Consider the following 17,500-nt stretch of genomic DNA (forward strand, 5'->3'; position numbering starts at 1 on the left):
TCATGGGTCATGGTCAGTGAGTTAAACAACACTGTCTCTAGTCATTTCTCCTCTCCCATTTTCACATTTCTTTTTTCAATTTTCATAGTCCTTAAACAATATTAAACAAACACAACATTCCCTCCCTGTGTGTGTGTGTGTGTGTGTGTGTGTGTGTGTGTGTGTGTGTGTGTGTGTGTGTGTGTGTGTGTGTGTGTGTGTGTGTGTGTGTGCTCTCCCTGGATGAGGAGATGTAATCTCTATCCTGATTGCCTAGTCACTTTTACCCCTACTTACATGTACATATTACCTCAATTACCTCAACTACCTGGTACCCCTGCATATTGACTCAGTACTGGTACTCCTTATAGTCTCATTATTACCTCAACTACCTGGTACCCCTGCACATTGACTCAGTACTGGTACTCCTTATAGTCTCATTATTACCTCAACTACCTGGTACCCCTGCACATTGACTCAGTACTGGTACTCCTTATAGTCTCATTATTACCTCAACTACCTGGTACCCCTGCACATTGACTCAGTACTGGTACTCCTTATAGTCTCATTATTACCTCAACTACCTGGTACCCCTGCACATTGACTCAGTACTGGTACTCCTTATAGTCTCATTATTACCTCAACTACCTGGTACCCCTGCACATTGACTCAGTACTGGTACTCCTTATAGTCTCATTATTACCTCAACTACCTGGTACCCCTGCACATTGACTCAGTACTGGTACTCCTTATAGTCTCATTATTACCTCAACTACCTGGTACCCCTGCACATTGACTCAGTACTGGTACTCCTTATAGTCTCATTATTACCTCAACTACCTGGTACCCCTGCACATTGACTCAGTACTGGTACTCCTTATAGTCTCATTATTACCTCAACTACCTGGTACCCTGCACATTGACTCAGTACTGGTACTCCTTATAGTCTCATTATTACCTCAACTACCTGGTACCCCTGCACATTGACTCAGTACTGGTACTCCTTATAGTCTCATTATTACCTCAACTACCTGGTACCCCTGCACATTGACTCAGTACTGGTACTCCTTATAGTCTCATTATTACCTCAACTACCTGGTACCCCTGCACATTGACTCAGTACTGGTACTCCTTATAGTCTCATTATTACCTCAACTACCTGGTACCCCTGCACTTTGACTCAGTACTGGTCCTCCTTATAGCCTCATTATTACCTCAACTACCTGGTACCCCTGCACATTGACTCAGTACTGGTACTCCTTATAGTCTCATTATTACCTCAACTACCTGGTACCCCTGCACATTGACTCAGTACTGGTACTCCTTATAGTCTCATTATTACCTCAACTACCTGGTACCCCTGCACTTTGACTCAGTACTGGTCCTCCTTATAGTCTCATTATTACCTCAACTACCTGGTACCCCTGCACATTGACTCAGTACTGGTCCTCCTTATAGTCTCATTATTACCTCAACTACCTGGTACCCCTGCACATTGACTCAGTACTGGTACTCCTTATAGTCTCATTATTACCTCAACTACCTGGTACCCCTGCACTTTGACTCAGTACTGGTCCTCCTTATAGTCTCATTATTACCTCAACTACCTGGTACCCCTGCACATTGACTCAGTACTGGTCCTCCTTATAGTCTCATTATTACCTCAACTACCTGGTACCCCTGCACATTGACTCAGTACTGGTACTCCTTATAGTCTCATTATTACCTCAACTACCTGGTACCCCTGCACATTGACTCAGTACTGGTACTCCTTATAATCTCATTATTACCTCAACTACCTGGTACCCCTGCACATTGACTCAGTACTGGTACTCCTTGTAGTCTCATTATTACCTCAACTACCTGGTACCCCTGCACATTGACTCAGTACTGGTACTCCTTATAGTCTCATTATTACCTCAACTACCTGGTACCCCTGCACATTGACTCAGTACTGGTACTCCTTATAGTCTCATTATTACCTCAACTACCTGGTACCCCTGCACATTGACTCAGTACTGGTACTCCTTATAGTCTCATTATTACCTCAACTACCTGGTACCCCTGCACATTGACTCAGTACTGGTACTCCTTATAGTCTCATTATTACCTCAACTACCTGGTACCCCTGCACATTGACTCAGTACTGGTACTCCTTATAGCCTCATTATTACCTCAACTACCTGGTACCCCTGCACATTGACTCAGTACTGGTAATCCTTATAGTCTCATTATTACCTCAACTACCTGGTACACCTGCACATTGACTCAGTACTGGTACTCCTTATAGTCTCATTATTACCTCAACTACCTGGTACCCTGCACATTGACTCAGTATGGGTACTCCTTATAGTCTCATTATTACCTCAACTACCTGGTACCCCTGCACATTGACTCAGTACTGGTACTCCTTATAGTCTCATTATTACCTCAACTACCTGGTACCCCTGCACATTGACTCAGTACTGGTACTCCTTATAGTCTCATTATTACCTCAACTACCTGGTACCCCTGCACATTGACTCAGTACTGGTACTCCTTATAGTCTCATTATTACCTCAACTACCTGGTACCCCTGCACATTGACTCAGTACTGGTACTCCTTATAGTCTCATTATTACCTCAACTACCTGGTACCCCTGCACATTGACTCAGTACTGGTACTCCTTATAGTCTCATTATTACCTCAACTACCTGGTACCCCTGCACATTGACTCAGTACTGGTACTCCTTATAGCCTCATTATTACCTCAACTACCTGGTACCCCTGCACATTGACTCAGTACTGGTACTCCTTATAGTCTCATTATTACCTCAACTACCTGGTACCCCTGCACATTGACTCAGTACTGGTACTCCTTATAGTCTCATTATTACCTCAACTACCTGGTACCCCTGCACATTGACTCAGTACTGGTACTCCTTATAGTCTCATTATTACCTCAACTACCTGGTACCCCTGCACATTGACTCAGTACTGGTACTCCTTATAGTCTCATTATTACCTCAACTACCTGGTACCCCTGCACATTGACTCAGTACTGGTACTCCTTATAGTCTCATTATTACCTCAACTACCTGGTACCCTGCACATTGACTCAGTACTGGTACTCCTTATAGTCTCATTATTACCTCAACTACCTGGTACCCCTGCACATTGACTCAGTACTGGTACTCCTTATAGTCTCATTATTACCTCAACTACCTGGTACCCCTGCACATTGACTCAGTACTGGTACTCCTTATAGTCTCCTTATTACCTCAACTACCTGGTACCCCTGCACATTGACTCAGTACTGGTACTCCTTATAGCCTCATTATTACCTCAACTACCTGGTACCCCTGCACATTGACTCAGTACTGGTACTCCTTATAGTCTCACTATTACCTCAACTACCTGGTACCCCTGCACATTGACTCAGTACTGGTACTCCTTATAGTCTCATTATTACCTCAACTACCTGGTACCCCTGCACATTGACTCAGTACTGGTACTCCTTGTAGTCTCATTATTACCTCAACTACCTGGTACCCCTGCACATTGACTCAGTACTGGTACTCCTTATAGTCTCATTATTACCTCATCTACCTGGTACCCCTGCACATTGACTCAGTACTGGTACTCCTTATAGTCTCATTATTACCTCAACTACCTGGTACCCCTGCACATTGACTCAGTACTGGTACTCCTTATAGTCTCATTATTACCTCAACTACCTGGTACCCCTGCACATTGACTCAGTACTGGTACTCCTTATAGTCTCATTATTACCTCAACTACCTGGTACCCCTGCACATTGACTCAGTATGGGTACTCCTTATAGCCTCATTATTACCTCAACTACCTGGTACCCCTGCACATTGACTCAGTACTGGTAATCCTAATAGTCTCATTATTACCTCAACTACCTGGTACCCCTGCACATTGACTCAGTATGGGTACTCCTTATAGTCTCATTATTACCTCAACTACCTGGTACCCCTGCACATTGACTCAGTACTGGTACTCCTTATAGTCTCATTATTACCTCAACTACCTGGTACCCCTGCACATTGACTCAGTACTGGTACTCCTTATAGTCTCATTATTACCTCAACTACCTGGTACCCCTGCACATTGACTCAGTACTGGTACTCCTTATAGTCTCATTATTACCTCAACTACCTGGTACCCCTGCATATTGACTCAGTACTGGTACTCCTTATAGTCTCGTTATCGTTATTTTATTGTTATTATTATTAATTAATTTTTTATCAAATACAATTTGATTTGATTTGAAGCTCATTGGCAGAAACACGTCATTGGGTCTAACGATCGTCTCGTGCTGAACAGATCATGTTCGGATGTTGAAGCCCAGTGGCTGGAAAAACTCCCTAGAAAGGCAGGAACATAGGAAGAAACCTAGAGAGGAACCAGGCTATGAGGAGTGGCCAGTCCTCTTCTGGCTGTACTGGGTAGAGAGGAACCAGGCTATGAGGGGTGGCCAGTCCTCTACTGGCTGTGCTGGGTAGAGAGGAACCAGGCTATGAGAGGTGGCCAGTCCTCTTCTGGCTGTGCTGGGTAGAGAGGAACCAGGCTCTGAGGAGTGGCCAGTCCTCTTCTGGCTGTGCTGGGTAGAGAGGAACCAGGCTCTGAGGGGTGACCAGTCCTCTACTGGCTGTACTGGGTAGAGAGGAACCAGGCTATGAGGGGTGGCCAGTCCTCTTCTGGCTGTGCCGGGTGGAGATTATAAGAGTACATGGCCATTAAGGCCAGATCGTTCTTCAAGATGTTCAAATGTTCCTAGATGACCAGCAGGGTGAAATAATAATCACAGTGGTTATAGAGGTTGCAACAGGTCAGCACCTCAGGAGTAAATGTGAGGTTGCTTTTCATAGTTGAGCATTCAGAGGTTGAGGGAGGGAGAAAGAGGGATGGATTGGGAGGGAGGGAGAGAGAGGGAGGGAGGGAGGGAGGGAGGGAGGGAGGGAGGGAGGGAGGGAGGGAGGGGGTTGAAACTACAGTTTCGGGACAAGGTATCACGTCTGGTGAACAGGTCAGAGTTCATATCCTCAGTCAGACCAGTAGAAACTGGATCAGCAGCACAACAAGGTATCACGTCTGGTGGACAGGTCAGAGTTCATATCCTCAGTCAGACCAGTAGAAACTGGATCAGCAGCACAACAAGGTATCATGTTTGGTGGACAGGTCATAGTTCATATCCTTTTATGAAGATTTTTTTACGTTTATTCCCAAAATAAATATTAAGATGAATGCACTTACTGTAAATCTCTCTGGATAAGAGCATCTGCTAAATCAGGGGTTCTCAATCCGGGGTCTGTGGAGGTACTGCAGGGGCTCCACGGCACCCTGACTGTACTCGTTGCAATGTAAGACATTTGATAGAATTTTCACATGACACGACCACTTTGTCTACTCTTAATTATTGCCTAATATAATGGAATGCATAGTTTTTTAACCAATTCTGATCGTTGTTACAATCAGAATTTTGACAATATTATCGTTATATCAACACACTCTTCACACCCGTTTAACAACTCTAAATAGCTTTGGCATAGTAGGCATCAAGTCCCTTGCCAATAATGTTGCCTACAACGTTGAATACAATGTTCATTTTCATCGAACACATATTACGCCCGAGATGTCTTCAATTTGCCCAATTTATGCCCAATTTAGGATTATTTTTTAACAAAGTGATGTTGCGCTCCAAAGGGATATCTTGAAATAACATGATGTAGATAATGAAATAATCAAAAGAAAAACGTGTTAATTTTACACTCTTAGAAAAGAAGGTTCCTTATAGAACCAAAAAGGCTTCTATCACTTCCTTAATATATGGAACCACTAAAAGTTATATATATATTTGGGATCAGTGAAGAAGAACCTCTAGAGTTCTGATCAACGAAAGGTGAATGTTTTGAGGATGTGAACCCAGCAGCCCTCCAGTGGTCAGATCAATTCCTCCCGTTTTTACTAGCACCCGGCCCGGGATTCAAACCAGCCACCTTTCAGCCACAGGTCCAACTCCTGCCACAGCTCCAACTCCTTAGCCACTGGGCGAAAACCTGAGTTAATCTTCAGAAATAAGCATGAGTTAATCTGCCAAAATGAAGACAAAATGCTATGCAGACATACATGGTATCACTTGTTATACATAAATATTATACATAAATCATTGCCAAAAGCACAAGACATATATTATTAATGGATTGATTATATAGAAATATAAAACATTATTTTAACTACTCCAGCGCAATTACATGTGGCGCAGGAACCACTGACTCACTGCATTATTCTATTGTATTATCAAGACACCTGCTGTTAACTCTTAACTACTTAGGACAGCTCACGATGTGTCCTAAATATCTGCTGACTAGGTGGGACTAGAGACTTCATGCATAGCTTAAATTTATACCCATAAGTGTAAAATGTCTTTATTCTCAGCACTTATGCGACCTATTTTCTACTCTGAGACGCTTTGTGGACATGGGCCCAGATCTCAAAATATTGTTAGAATAAATGTTTGTTTAACATAAAGAAAAATGAATATCACTAATGTAAACCACTGTAAAGACTGGGTTAGTTGATTGTGTTGCACTGCTCATGTCCGCGTTCTGGAACTGTCCCCGACCCCGTACAGAACTGTCCGCGTCCCCGTACGGTGTGGCACCAAGCATATTGTCCCGGTTACGCGCAGAGTTGGCTGAGGTGATCTTGGGGAATAACGATGGAGTTCATTACGGTGTTGAGACGCTGAAGTTTACTGTTCAATTTGCTTTTTGCTTTACGGTCAGGGACAGTATGAGTGTAGCCAGATCCTTTTCACTCTCTATCCTTGTTTCATTTTGTGGTTCACCGGATTCGTCATCATCATCGAGACAAACGACAGACGAACGTCCTGCTAGGTAGCCAAGCTAGTCGGTACAGCTAGGTAAGCTAGCTAGCTAGCTACTCTACCAGCAGCATCCTAGTTGTCCTAGCTAGTCGGTACAGCTAGGTAAGCTAGCTAGCTTCTCTACCAGCAGCATCCTAGTTATCCTAGCTAGTCGGTACAGCTAGGTAAGCTAGCTAGCTACTCTACCAGCAGCATCCTAGTTATCCTAGCTATTCGGTACAGCTGGGTAAGCTAGCTAGCTACTCTACCAGCAGCATCCTAGTTATCCTAGCTAGTTGGTACAGCTAGGTAAGCTAGCTAGCTACTCTACCAGCAGCATCCTAGTTATCCTAGCTAGTCGGTACAGCTAGGTAAGCTAGCTAGCTACTCTACCAGCAGCATCCTAGTTATCCTAGCTAGTCGGTACAGCTAGGTAAGCTAGCTAGCTACTCTACCAGCAGCATCCTAGTTATCCTATCCTCCCTCAGAACCGGACGGATGCTGGCTACCTCTGTCCAGTTCTCTTCTCTTCACTAGATGGATGGTAACTTTAGTGTTTAACCCCTCTGTGTCCAAGGACTAATCTTTTGAATATTATTTTCGGGGCACCTCAAGTAGGCTGGACACATTCCATTTTTTTTTTAATTCTCAGCTGCCTCACCAACGTCTGAATGTGCATTAATATCTTTTAATTGCTAAATATTTCCAATAGATGGCAGCATAAGACCACGAAGCATCAGTTATAGGCTACAAGCAGCAATATGATTGACATAAAATAGCATGCAACCACAGACTATATGTCCCATGATTTTCTAAAATGGTCACTCATTAACATGACTTTAGTTAGCTATATATCTCGTTTTAGGGCTGTGTTGCTTTTGGGAGAGCAAAATAGTAGTGACTATAGCAGGTATGTAACCCTGGGTAAATAATCGCTAGTCAGAACATCAACCTCAGTATATATGCATTATAAAAAGTCATCTTCATATCTGATATGGGGAGTAAACAACGTCGGAATAGAAAAGACAAGAGTGCGTCTTCCTGCCCACCAAAAAATTACATAATTCAACCCCTTAGTAAATTTACCTCAACATGCCCCTGGAGAAGGCAGAGTGAAGACACCAGCTTTTTACTGGGGCTGAGTTGACTACTAGAGAGAGAAGGCAGAGTGATGACACCAGGTTTTTACTGGGACTGAGTTGACTACTAGAGAGAGAAGGTAGAGTGAAGACACCAGCTTTTTACCGGGGCTGAGTTGACTACTAGAGAGAGAAGACAGAGCGACGACACCAGCTTTTTAGCGGGGCTGAGTTGACTACTAGAGAGAGAAGGTAGAGTGAAGACACCAGCTTTTTACCGGGGCTGAGTTGACTACTAGAGAGAGAAGGCAGAGCGACGACACCAGCTTTTTACCGGGGCTGAGTTGACTACTAGAGAGAGAAGGCAGAGTGACGACACCAGCTTTTTACCGGGGCTGAGTTGACTACTAGAGAGAGAAGACAGAGTGGCTCGATGCTGGTTGATGAATTTGACAATGAATGTACCAGGAAAATACGTTTTTCTCAACCAGAGGTGTCTGAATTAATGTTCAGGCTTATTGATAATCGTTATAGTAATGAAGTATAATTTCAAACATGAGCATAAAAACAGGTAATAATAAACATGAATCATCATTATATTACTTCACAGTAATCTGTTAAATGCTTTTTCAGTCCTTCCTCTTGCATTAGCAGTGTGTAAAGGGACAGAAAGAAGCTCACACAGGAGTTTTCCTGTGAGGGGGAGTGGTGGTGCATCCAGGGAGAAAACTAAACTAATATTCTGAAATATCATTTGTGGTCTTATGCTGCCATCTATTGGAATTATGTAGCAACTGCAGTAGTACTGAATAATGTGTAATTCTTTACTAAAGTAGTAATTACTCAGAATCGCAAAATATAACATTTTCTAGTTCCTTTTACCACTTATAATAAAATAAAATGTTTATAGCATAACAAAATTAAACTGACATAAAACAAAAACACCATACATTTAGTTAATTATATATATAACAACTATTTATTTAGATGGGTGACATTATCTGCCAAAGTAACAGCCCTGTAGACAAAGAAGAGCTCTCCAGTAGGTACCAAAACATTCAAAGGACATTCTCTCAAAAGTGATGTTACAAGTTTATCAACTTTCAAAGCAGAATTACTTTCCCATTGTTCCTCAAATGTAGTGTATGATATACCATTTTCTAGCTCTGAGTCTCTACTTTTATCCAACATAAAAACACAATTAATATTTGTCTCTCTGAAATGAAATCATTAAGTGATAGATTTTAAACAAATACATGTCTGTCATTGATCAACCCCATGTCATGATTAGATAGTGAAAAACACACCAATCTCATTAATAATTTCTTTAAACAATAAAAGCTAATTTACCAACATTTCTGAAAATGGATATGTAGCGTTTTGGAATTAAACTCTTCTTATGTTTCCCATCTGAGATCAGAGTAGATGAGAGATGTAATGTTTGTCTCTGTTGTGTTGAAGACCAATAAAGCAGGAGAGACCAGCCTCCCCTGTTCCCAGCTGTGTGTCCATGAAGAGTGACCGGTCTATGAAGCTACCTATACAGTTTAGAGAGGGAGACTTTTCTACTGAACAAAGGTAAGAAGAACTCATGGGTCATGGTCAGTGAGTTAAACAACACTGTCTCTAGTCATTTCTCCTCTCACATTTTCACATTTATTTTGTTGTTTTCATAATCCATAGACTAATCCTTTAGTCCATTTTCATAGTCCTAAAACAATATTAAACAAACACAACATTCCCTCCGTGTGTGTGTGTGTGTGTGTGTGTGTGTGTGTGTGTGTGTGTGTGGTGTGTGTGTGTGTGTGTGTGTGTGTGTGTGTGTGTGTGTACTCCCTGGATGAGGAGATGTAATCTCATGTTTTGTCCACAGAAACCAACAGGAGAGATCAGAGTCAGAGATTCTCAGTGGTCAGTCTTCCCAGAGTCATCAAACAGACCTGGACTCTATATTCAGTGTATGTGGTCCTGTTATGTACATTTGTTTTTGTTTACCTCAAGTAAAGTTGATCTGTCAATTATTCATTAATGTGTTAATGAGAAAGCATTTCTTCTCTTGCTTAACTTATTTACTTGATTTATTTTAGTTGCTTGAAGAGAAAATGATGACATTTGTGAAGAACGAGCTGAAGATGTTCAAGAAGATTCTTAGTCCAGAACTCACAGAATGCTTTGAGAGTCAGAAGCAGGATGAGGAAGTGGTGGATGCTGAAGATGAGAAGCAGGAGAGCAGTGCCAGAGAGGGGGCTCTGAAGATCACACTGCACGTCCTGAGGAAAATGAACCAGAAGGAGCTTGCTGACACACTGGAGAAATGTAAGATCTGTCTGCCTCATGTTGAATGCTGTTTTATAACATTTAAAAGCTGTAGCTAAAGTACAGCTAAAGTAGCTGTGTAACTCAATGATATTGTCGCAGCCTTAACACAACACCTAGTGACCTCATCAAGTAGCAGCAGGGATGTGTTGTGGTGATTAATTTAGAGAGAGAGAGAGAGAGAGACAACATTAATAATACCATCAATAACACCAATATTATTATAATCAGTCACACCAGTCTGTAATGCATTAAGAAAACATTTACACATTTATACAGACAGTTAAGGGGATAAATGATTATAATTTAAAATGTTATAACAGTCCTACAATACTGTAGGCATTAAAACAGACGTAACATTAATATCCTCTGTGTTATTTCTAGATTCAGATGATCCTGCTGTGATTTGCCAACGTGAACTCAAATCTAATCTAAAGAAGAAGGTTCAATGTGTATTTGAGGGGATCGCTAAACAAGGAAACCCAACACTTCTCAATAAGATCTACACAGAGCTCTACATCACAGAGGGAGGAACAGGAGAGGTCAATAATGAACATGAACTGAGACAGATTGAGACAACAACCAGGAAACAAGCAAGACCAGAGACTGCAATCAAATGTAACGACATCTTCAAACCCTTAACCGGACAAGACAAACGTATCAGAACTGTGCTGACAAAGGGAGTCGCTGGCATTGGAAAAACAGTCTCTGTGCAGAAGTTCATTCTGGACTGGGCTGAAGGAAAAGCAAATCAGGATGTTCAATTTGTATTTTCATTCCCTTTTCGGGAGCTGAATTTGATGAAAGAGGACAAACACACTTTGATTGAACTTGTCAATCACTTCTCAATGGAAACCAAACAATCAGGAATCTCCATCTACAACAAGTACAAAGTTCTGTTCATCTTTGATGGTCTGGATGAGTGCCGACTGCCCCTAGACTTCCAGAAGAACAAGATCTGTTGGGACGTCACAAAGTCAACCTCAGTGGATGTTCTGCTGACAAATCTCATCAAGGGAAATCTGCTTCCCTCTGCTCTCCTCTGGATAACTACCCGACCTGCAGCAGCCAATAAGATCCCTTCAGGGTGTGTTGACCAGGTGACAGAGGTACGAGGGTTCAATGACCCACAGAAGGAGGAGTACTTCAGGAAGAGATTCAGTGATGAGGACCTGGCCAGCAGAATCATCTCACACATAAAGACATCAAGGAGCCTCCACATCATGTGCCACATTCCAGTCTTCTGTTGGATTTCTGCAACAGTCCTCGAACACATGCTGAAACATAATAGAGAAGAGATGCCCAAGACTCTGACTGAGATGTACACACACCTTGTGGTGTTTCATACCAACCAGAAGAATGAAAAGTATCTTGGGAAAGAAGAGACAGATCCACACTTGAATAACGAGAGCATTCTGTCACTGGGAAAACTGGCTTTTCAACAGCTAGTGAAGGGCAATCTGATTTTCTATGAAAAAGACCTGAAAGAGGCTGGCATTGATGTCAATGAAGCCTCAGTGTACTCAGGATTGTGCACACAGCTCTTTAAAGAGGAATGTGTGCTGTACCAGGACAAGGTGTACTGCTTCGTTCATCTGAGCATTCAGGAGTTTCTGGCTGCTGTGTATGTGTTCCTCTCATTCATCAACAACAATGAGAATCTAATGGACAAACCACAATCAATGTTCAGATACTTTTTCTCGCTGTTCAGAGACAAGCCTGAAGTTACTGAAGTTACTGTCTACAAGAGTGCTGTGGATAAAGCCTTACAAAGTGAGACAGGAAACCTGGACCTTTTCCTCCGCTTCCTTCTGGGCCTCTCACTGGAGTCCAATCAGAAGCACTTACGAGGTCTACTGACAAAGACAAGAATCAGCTCACAGACCCATGAAGAAACAGTCAAGTACATCAAGGAGAAGATCAGGGAGAATCCCTCTCCAGAGAGGAGCATCAATCTGTTCCACTGTCTGAATGAACTGAATGACCATTCTCTAGTGGAGGAGATCCAAAGCTACCTGAGATCAGGAAGTCTCTCAAAACCCAACCTGTCACCTGCACAGTGGTCAGCTCTGGTCTTTGTGTTGCTGACTTCAGAAAAGGAGCTGGATGTGTTTGACCTGAAGAAATACTCCAGATCAGAGGAAGGTCTTCTGAGGCTGCTGCCAGTGGTCAAAGCCTCCAGTGCTGCTCTGTGAGTAAATAAAATGACATATAAGAAGTATTCATCAGGAAGAAATATTATGTTTAGAGAAAAATATGTATTATAATATGTATATAATTTTATATTGAATAACATATTGAATAAATCCGATTAGTATAACAATATGACAATACAATTCTAGGAGACGGAAGATGAATCTATATGTTGTTTGAGAGAATAAACCAAATGCCATTGTCCTTCTACACTACTCGTTAAATTAACAGTATGTTTGTGAAGTCATGATGATCTCTTTGTCAGGCTGTCAGGCTGTGGAGTCACAGAGGAAGGCTGTGCTTCTCTGGTCTCAGCTCTGAGGTCAAACCCCTCACACCTGAGAGAGCTGGACCTGAGTAACAATGACCTGAAGGATTCAGGAGTGAAGCTGCTCTCTGCTGGACTGGAGGATCCACACTGTAAACTGGAGACTCTGAGGTCAGTATTCCTGTAGTTGGTCAACAAGTGATAACTGTTCACCAGATCCACATGTGTTTACCAGGCACACATAGTACACACCATATGTGTTTGGACAGTGAAGCTTACAGTTTTAAATGTGGTGCTATGATCCAGCATTTTGGATTTGAGTTGTTTCATATTAGGTGACCTTACAGAATGTCACCTTTTATTTGAGGGTATTTTCATACATAGCTGTTTTACCAATTACAAATTAAAGCACTTTCTGTACGTAGTTCTCCTATTTGAAGAAGTCTTAATTATTTGGACAAATTGACTTATATTGTATTAAAGTAGTCATAAGTTTAGTAGTTGTACCATATTCCATGCCTGCAGTGATTACATCAAGCTTGTGATTCTACAAACTTGTTGAATTCATTTGCAGTTTGTCTTGGTTGTGTTTTGGATGATGTTTTTCCTAATAGAAACTGAATGGTGAATAATGTCCTGTCATTTTGGAGTCACTTCACTTGTATTGTCAGTAAGAATAGAAGATGTTTCTGAACACTTCTACATTCATGTGGATGCTACCATGATTATGAATAATCATGAATGAATCGTGAATGATGATGAATGAGAAAGTTACAGAGGCACAAAGATCAGACCCCCTTTGTTATTGGTGTTATTCTGTATACTTCTGGCCCTTCTTTGGACACTGTGTTAACTAACCTCCAGACGAGCTTCGATGTCATACAGCTCTCCTTCCGTGGCCTCCAACTGCTCTTAAATACAAGTAAAACTAAATGCATGCTCTTCAACCGATCGCTGCCTGCACCTGCCCACCTGTCCAGCATCACTACTCTGGACGGTTCTGACTAAGAATATGTGGACAACTACAAATACCTAGGTGTCTGGTTAGACTGTAAACTCTCCTTCCAGACTCACTATAAGCATCTCCAATCCAAAGTTAAATCTAGAATTGGCTTCCTATTTCGCAACAAAGCATCCTTCACTCATGCTGCCAAACATACCCTTGTAAAACTGACCATCCTACCGATCCTCGACTTCGGCGATGTCATTTACAAAATAGCCTCCAATACCCTACTCAATAAATTGGATGCAGTCTATCACAGTGCCATCCGTTTTGTCACCAAAGCCCCATATACAGTGGGGGAAAAAAGTATTTGATCCCCTGCTGATTTTGTACGTTTGTCCACTGACAAAGAAAGGATCAGTCTATAATTTTAATGGTTTATTTGAACAGTGAGAGACATAATAACAACAAAAAGATCCAGAAAAACTCATGTCAGAAATGTTATAAATTGATTTGCATTTTAATGAGGGAAATAAGTATTTGACCCCCTCTCAATCAGAAAGATTTCTGGCTCCCAGGTGTCTATTATACAGGTAACGAGCTGAGATTAGGAGCACACTCTTAAGTAAAGGGAGTGCTCTTAACCGCAGCTTGTTACCTGTAAAAAAAGACACCCGTCCACAGAAGCAATCAATCAATCAGATTCCAAACTCTCCACCATGGCCAAGACCAAAGAGCTCTCCAAGGATGTCAGGGACAAGATTGTAGACCTACACAAGGCTGGAATGGGCTACACGACCATCGCCAAGCAGCTTGGTAAGAAGGTGACAACATATGGTGCGATTATTCGCAAATGGAAGAAACACAAAAGAACTGTCAATATCCCTCGGCCTGGGGCTCCATGCAAGATCTCACCTCATGGAGTTGCAATGATCATGAGAACGGTGAGGAATCAGCCCAGAACTCCACGGGAGGATCTTGTCAATGATCTCAAGGCAGCTGGGACCACAGTCACCAAGAAAACAATTGGTAACACACTATGCCGTGAAGGACTGAAATCCTACAGCGCCCGCAAGGTCCTCCTGCTCAAGAATACATATACATGCCCGTGTGAAGTTTGCCAATGAACATCTGAATGATTCAGAGGACAACTGGGTGAAAATGTTGTGGTCAGATGAGACCAAAATGGAGCTCTTTGACATCAAGTCAACTCGCCGTGTTTGGAGGAGGAGGATTGCTGCCTATGACCCCAAGAACACCATCTCCACCGTCAAACATGGAGGTGGAAACATTATGCTTTGGGGGTGTTTTTCTGCTAAGGGGACAGGACAACTTCACTGCATCAAAGGGACGAAGGACGGGGCCATGTACCGTCAAATCTTGGGTGAGAACCTCCTTCCCTCAGCCAGGGCATTGAAAATGGGTCGTGGATGGGTATTCCAGCATGACAATGACCCAAAACACACGGCCAAGGCAACAAAGGAGTGGCTCAAGAAGAAGCACATTAAGGTCCTGGAGTGGCCTAGCCAGTCTCCAGACCTTAATCCCATAGAAAATCTGTGGAGGGAGCTGAAAGGTTCGAGTTGCCAAACGTCAGCCTCGAAACCTTAATGACTTGGAGAAGATCTGCAAAGAGGAGTGGGACAAAATCCCTCCTGAGATGTGTGCAAACCTGGTGGCCAACTACAAGAAACGTCTGACCTCTGATTGCCAACAAGGGTTTTGCCACCAAGTACTAAGTCATGTTTTGCAGAGGGGTCAAATACTTATTTCCCTCATTAAAATGCAAATCAATATACAACATTTTTGACATGCTTTTTTCTTGATTGTTTTTGCTGTTATTCTGTCTCTCACTGTTCAAATAAACCTACCATTAAAATTATAGACTGATCATGTCTTTGTAAGTGGGCAAAGGTAGAAAATCAGCAGGGGATCAAATACTTTTTCCCCCCACTGTACTACCCACCACTGCGACCTGTACGCTCTCGTTGTCTGGCCCTCGCTTCACACTCGTTGCCAAACCCACTGGCTCCAGGTCATCTACAAGACCCTGCTAGGTAAAGAAAGTCCCCCCTCATCTCCGCTCACTGGTCACCATAGCAGCACCCACCTGTAGCACGCGCTCCAGCAGGTATATCTCCCTGGTCACCCCCAAAGCAAATTCCTCCTTCGGCCACCTCTTCTTCCAGTTCTCTGCTGCCAATGACTGGAACGAACTACAAAAATCACTAAAACTGGAAACACTTATCTCCCTCACTAGCTTTAAGCACCAGCTGTCAGAGCAGCTCACAGATTACTGCACCTGTACATAGCCCATCTATAATTTAGCCCAACTACTTCTTCCCCTACTGTATTTATTTATTTAGCTCCTTTGCTCCCCATTATTTCTACTTTGCACTTTCTTCCACTGCATATCTTCCATTCCAGTGTTTTACTTGCTATATTGTATTTACTTTGCAACCATGGCCTTTTTTTGCCTTTACCTCCCTTATTTCACTTCATTTGCTCACATTGTATATAGACTTATTTTTCTACTGTATTATTGACTGTATGTTTCTGTAATACCCTTGTTTGAACCAAGTATTGAGTTTATTTGTTATAATTAATTGGTATTATATTTAAAAGATGATTGAATTGCTCCTAAACTGTAATGTTGTTAATGCATTATGCTTTTTGAAGAAATATTTATTTAACGTATAAGTGAATAGTTTGTTTTACTTTGAAGTTTAAGTTTTGACCAATAAGGTCGCTTGTTAAGTTGTGGCCAATGGGAGTTGACCTGGTTAACGGGAGGGAAAAAGACGTTGATGAAAGGATGGACGTTTTACCTCAGGACGGTTGGTGAAGAAAAATTATAAAAGAAGACGACAGAACTACAACAAAACCCATAGCTACTAAGACATGAAGGGAAATACATGTTTTATTTAATAAAAGAGTTGTTATAATTTAGTTAAAACTTAGTAAAGACTGAAGCTACCGTCTCGTCGTGGAGGTATTAGCCACCCTAGAGGTTAGCCTAGCATCGTGTGACACCGGGAGATAATTGCTTGGGAAGTTTAACGAGTTCGTGTTGCCATGGGGATATCGGTTACTAAGGAGTACTGTCTGCATGGGTCGCTGTGCTGCCTTGGACTTGGTGAGGAAACTTGCATGGAACTGCCATACTTCGCTGAGGGAATATCTACCATGTAGTGAGTAACCACAATGTGAGGTGCTTATAAATAAATACATTGGTAATGGTGAGAGGTTAGCATATTTTGTTGTAGCCTCTGTTATTGGTAATAGTGAGAGGTTAGCATGTTTTGTTGTAGCCTCTGTTATTGGTAATGGTGAGAGGTTAGCATGTTTTGTTGTAGCCTCTGTTATTGGTAATGGTGAGAGGTTAGCATGTTTTGTTGTAGCCTCTGTAATTGGTAATGGTGAGAGGTTAGCATGTTTTGTTGTAGCCTCTCTGTTATTGGTAATGGTGAGAGGTTAGCATGTTTTGTTGTAGCCTCTGTTATTGGTAATGGTGAGGGGTTAGCATGTTTTGTTGTAGTCTCTGTTATTGGTAATGGTGAGAGGTTAGCATGTTTTGTTGTAGCCTCTGTTATTGGTAATGGTGAGGAGTTAGCATGTTTTGTTGTAGCCTCTGTTATTGGTAATGGTGAGAGGTTAGCATGTTTTGTTGTATCCTCTGTTATTGGTAATGGTGAGAGGTTAGCATGTTTTGTTGTAGCTTCTCTAACTTTCTCACTATTATTCATGATTCATTCATGATTTTTCTTAATCATGGCATCATCAGGATGCTTTTAGTAGTGTTTAGAAACATGTTATCTACTCACTTGTAAATAAAATGACTCCAGTC

General features: G+C 42.0%; 1 protein-coding gene and 1 long non-coding RNA gene across 2 annotated transcripts in view; one reads left to right on the plus strand and one right to left on the minus strand.

Annotated features, from left to right (window-relative positions):
* Positions 1–17,500, minus strand: part of LOC145875698 (uncharacterized) — a 251,887-nt gene that overhangs the window by 120,034 nt on the left and 114,353 nt on the right. The window lies entirely within an intron of this gene.
* On the plus strand, positions 9,941–12,489 carry LOC145875689 (NLR family CARD domain-containing protein 3-like). Its single transcript, XM_082971524.1, has 2 exons — positions 9,941–10,249; positions 10,634–12,489. Exons 1-2 carry the CDS (start codon positions 10,036–10,038, stop codon positions 12,442–12,444), a joined length of 2,025 nt encoding a protein of 674 aa, XP_082827650.1. The 5' UTR covers positions 9,941–10,035; the 3' UTR covers positions 12,445–12,489.

This window comes from Salmo salar, unplaced genomic scaffold (genome assembly GCF_965601325.2).
Source record: "Salmo salar unplaced genomic scaffold, fSalSal1 ptg000306l, whole genome shotgun sequence".
Lineage (NCBI taxonomy): Eukaryota > Metazoa > Chordata > Actinopteri > Salmoniformes > Salmonidae > Salmo > Salmo salar.

What these genes read in the sequence shown, in the direction of transcription:
- LOC145875689 (XM_082971524.1), top strand. Translation starts at nt 10,036, where the DNA reads ATGATGACATTTGTGAAGAACGAGCTGAAGATGTTCAAGAAGATTCTT. An exon ending in TGCTGACACACTGGAGAAAT is followed by an intron (nt 10,250 to 10,633) that starts GTAAGATCTGTC and finishes TGTTATTTCTAG; the next exon opens with ATTCAGATGATCCTGCTGTG.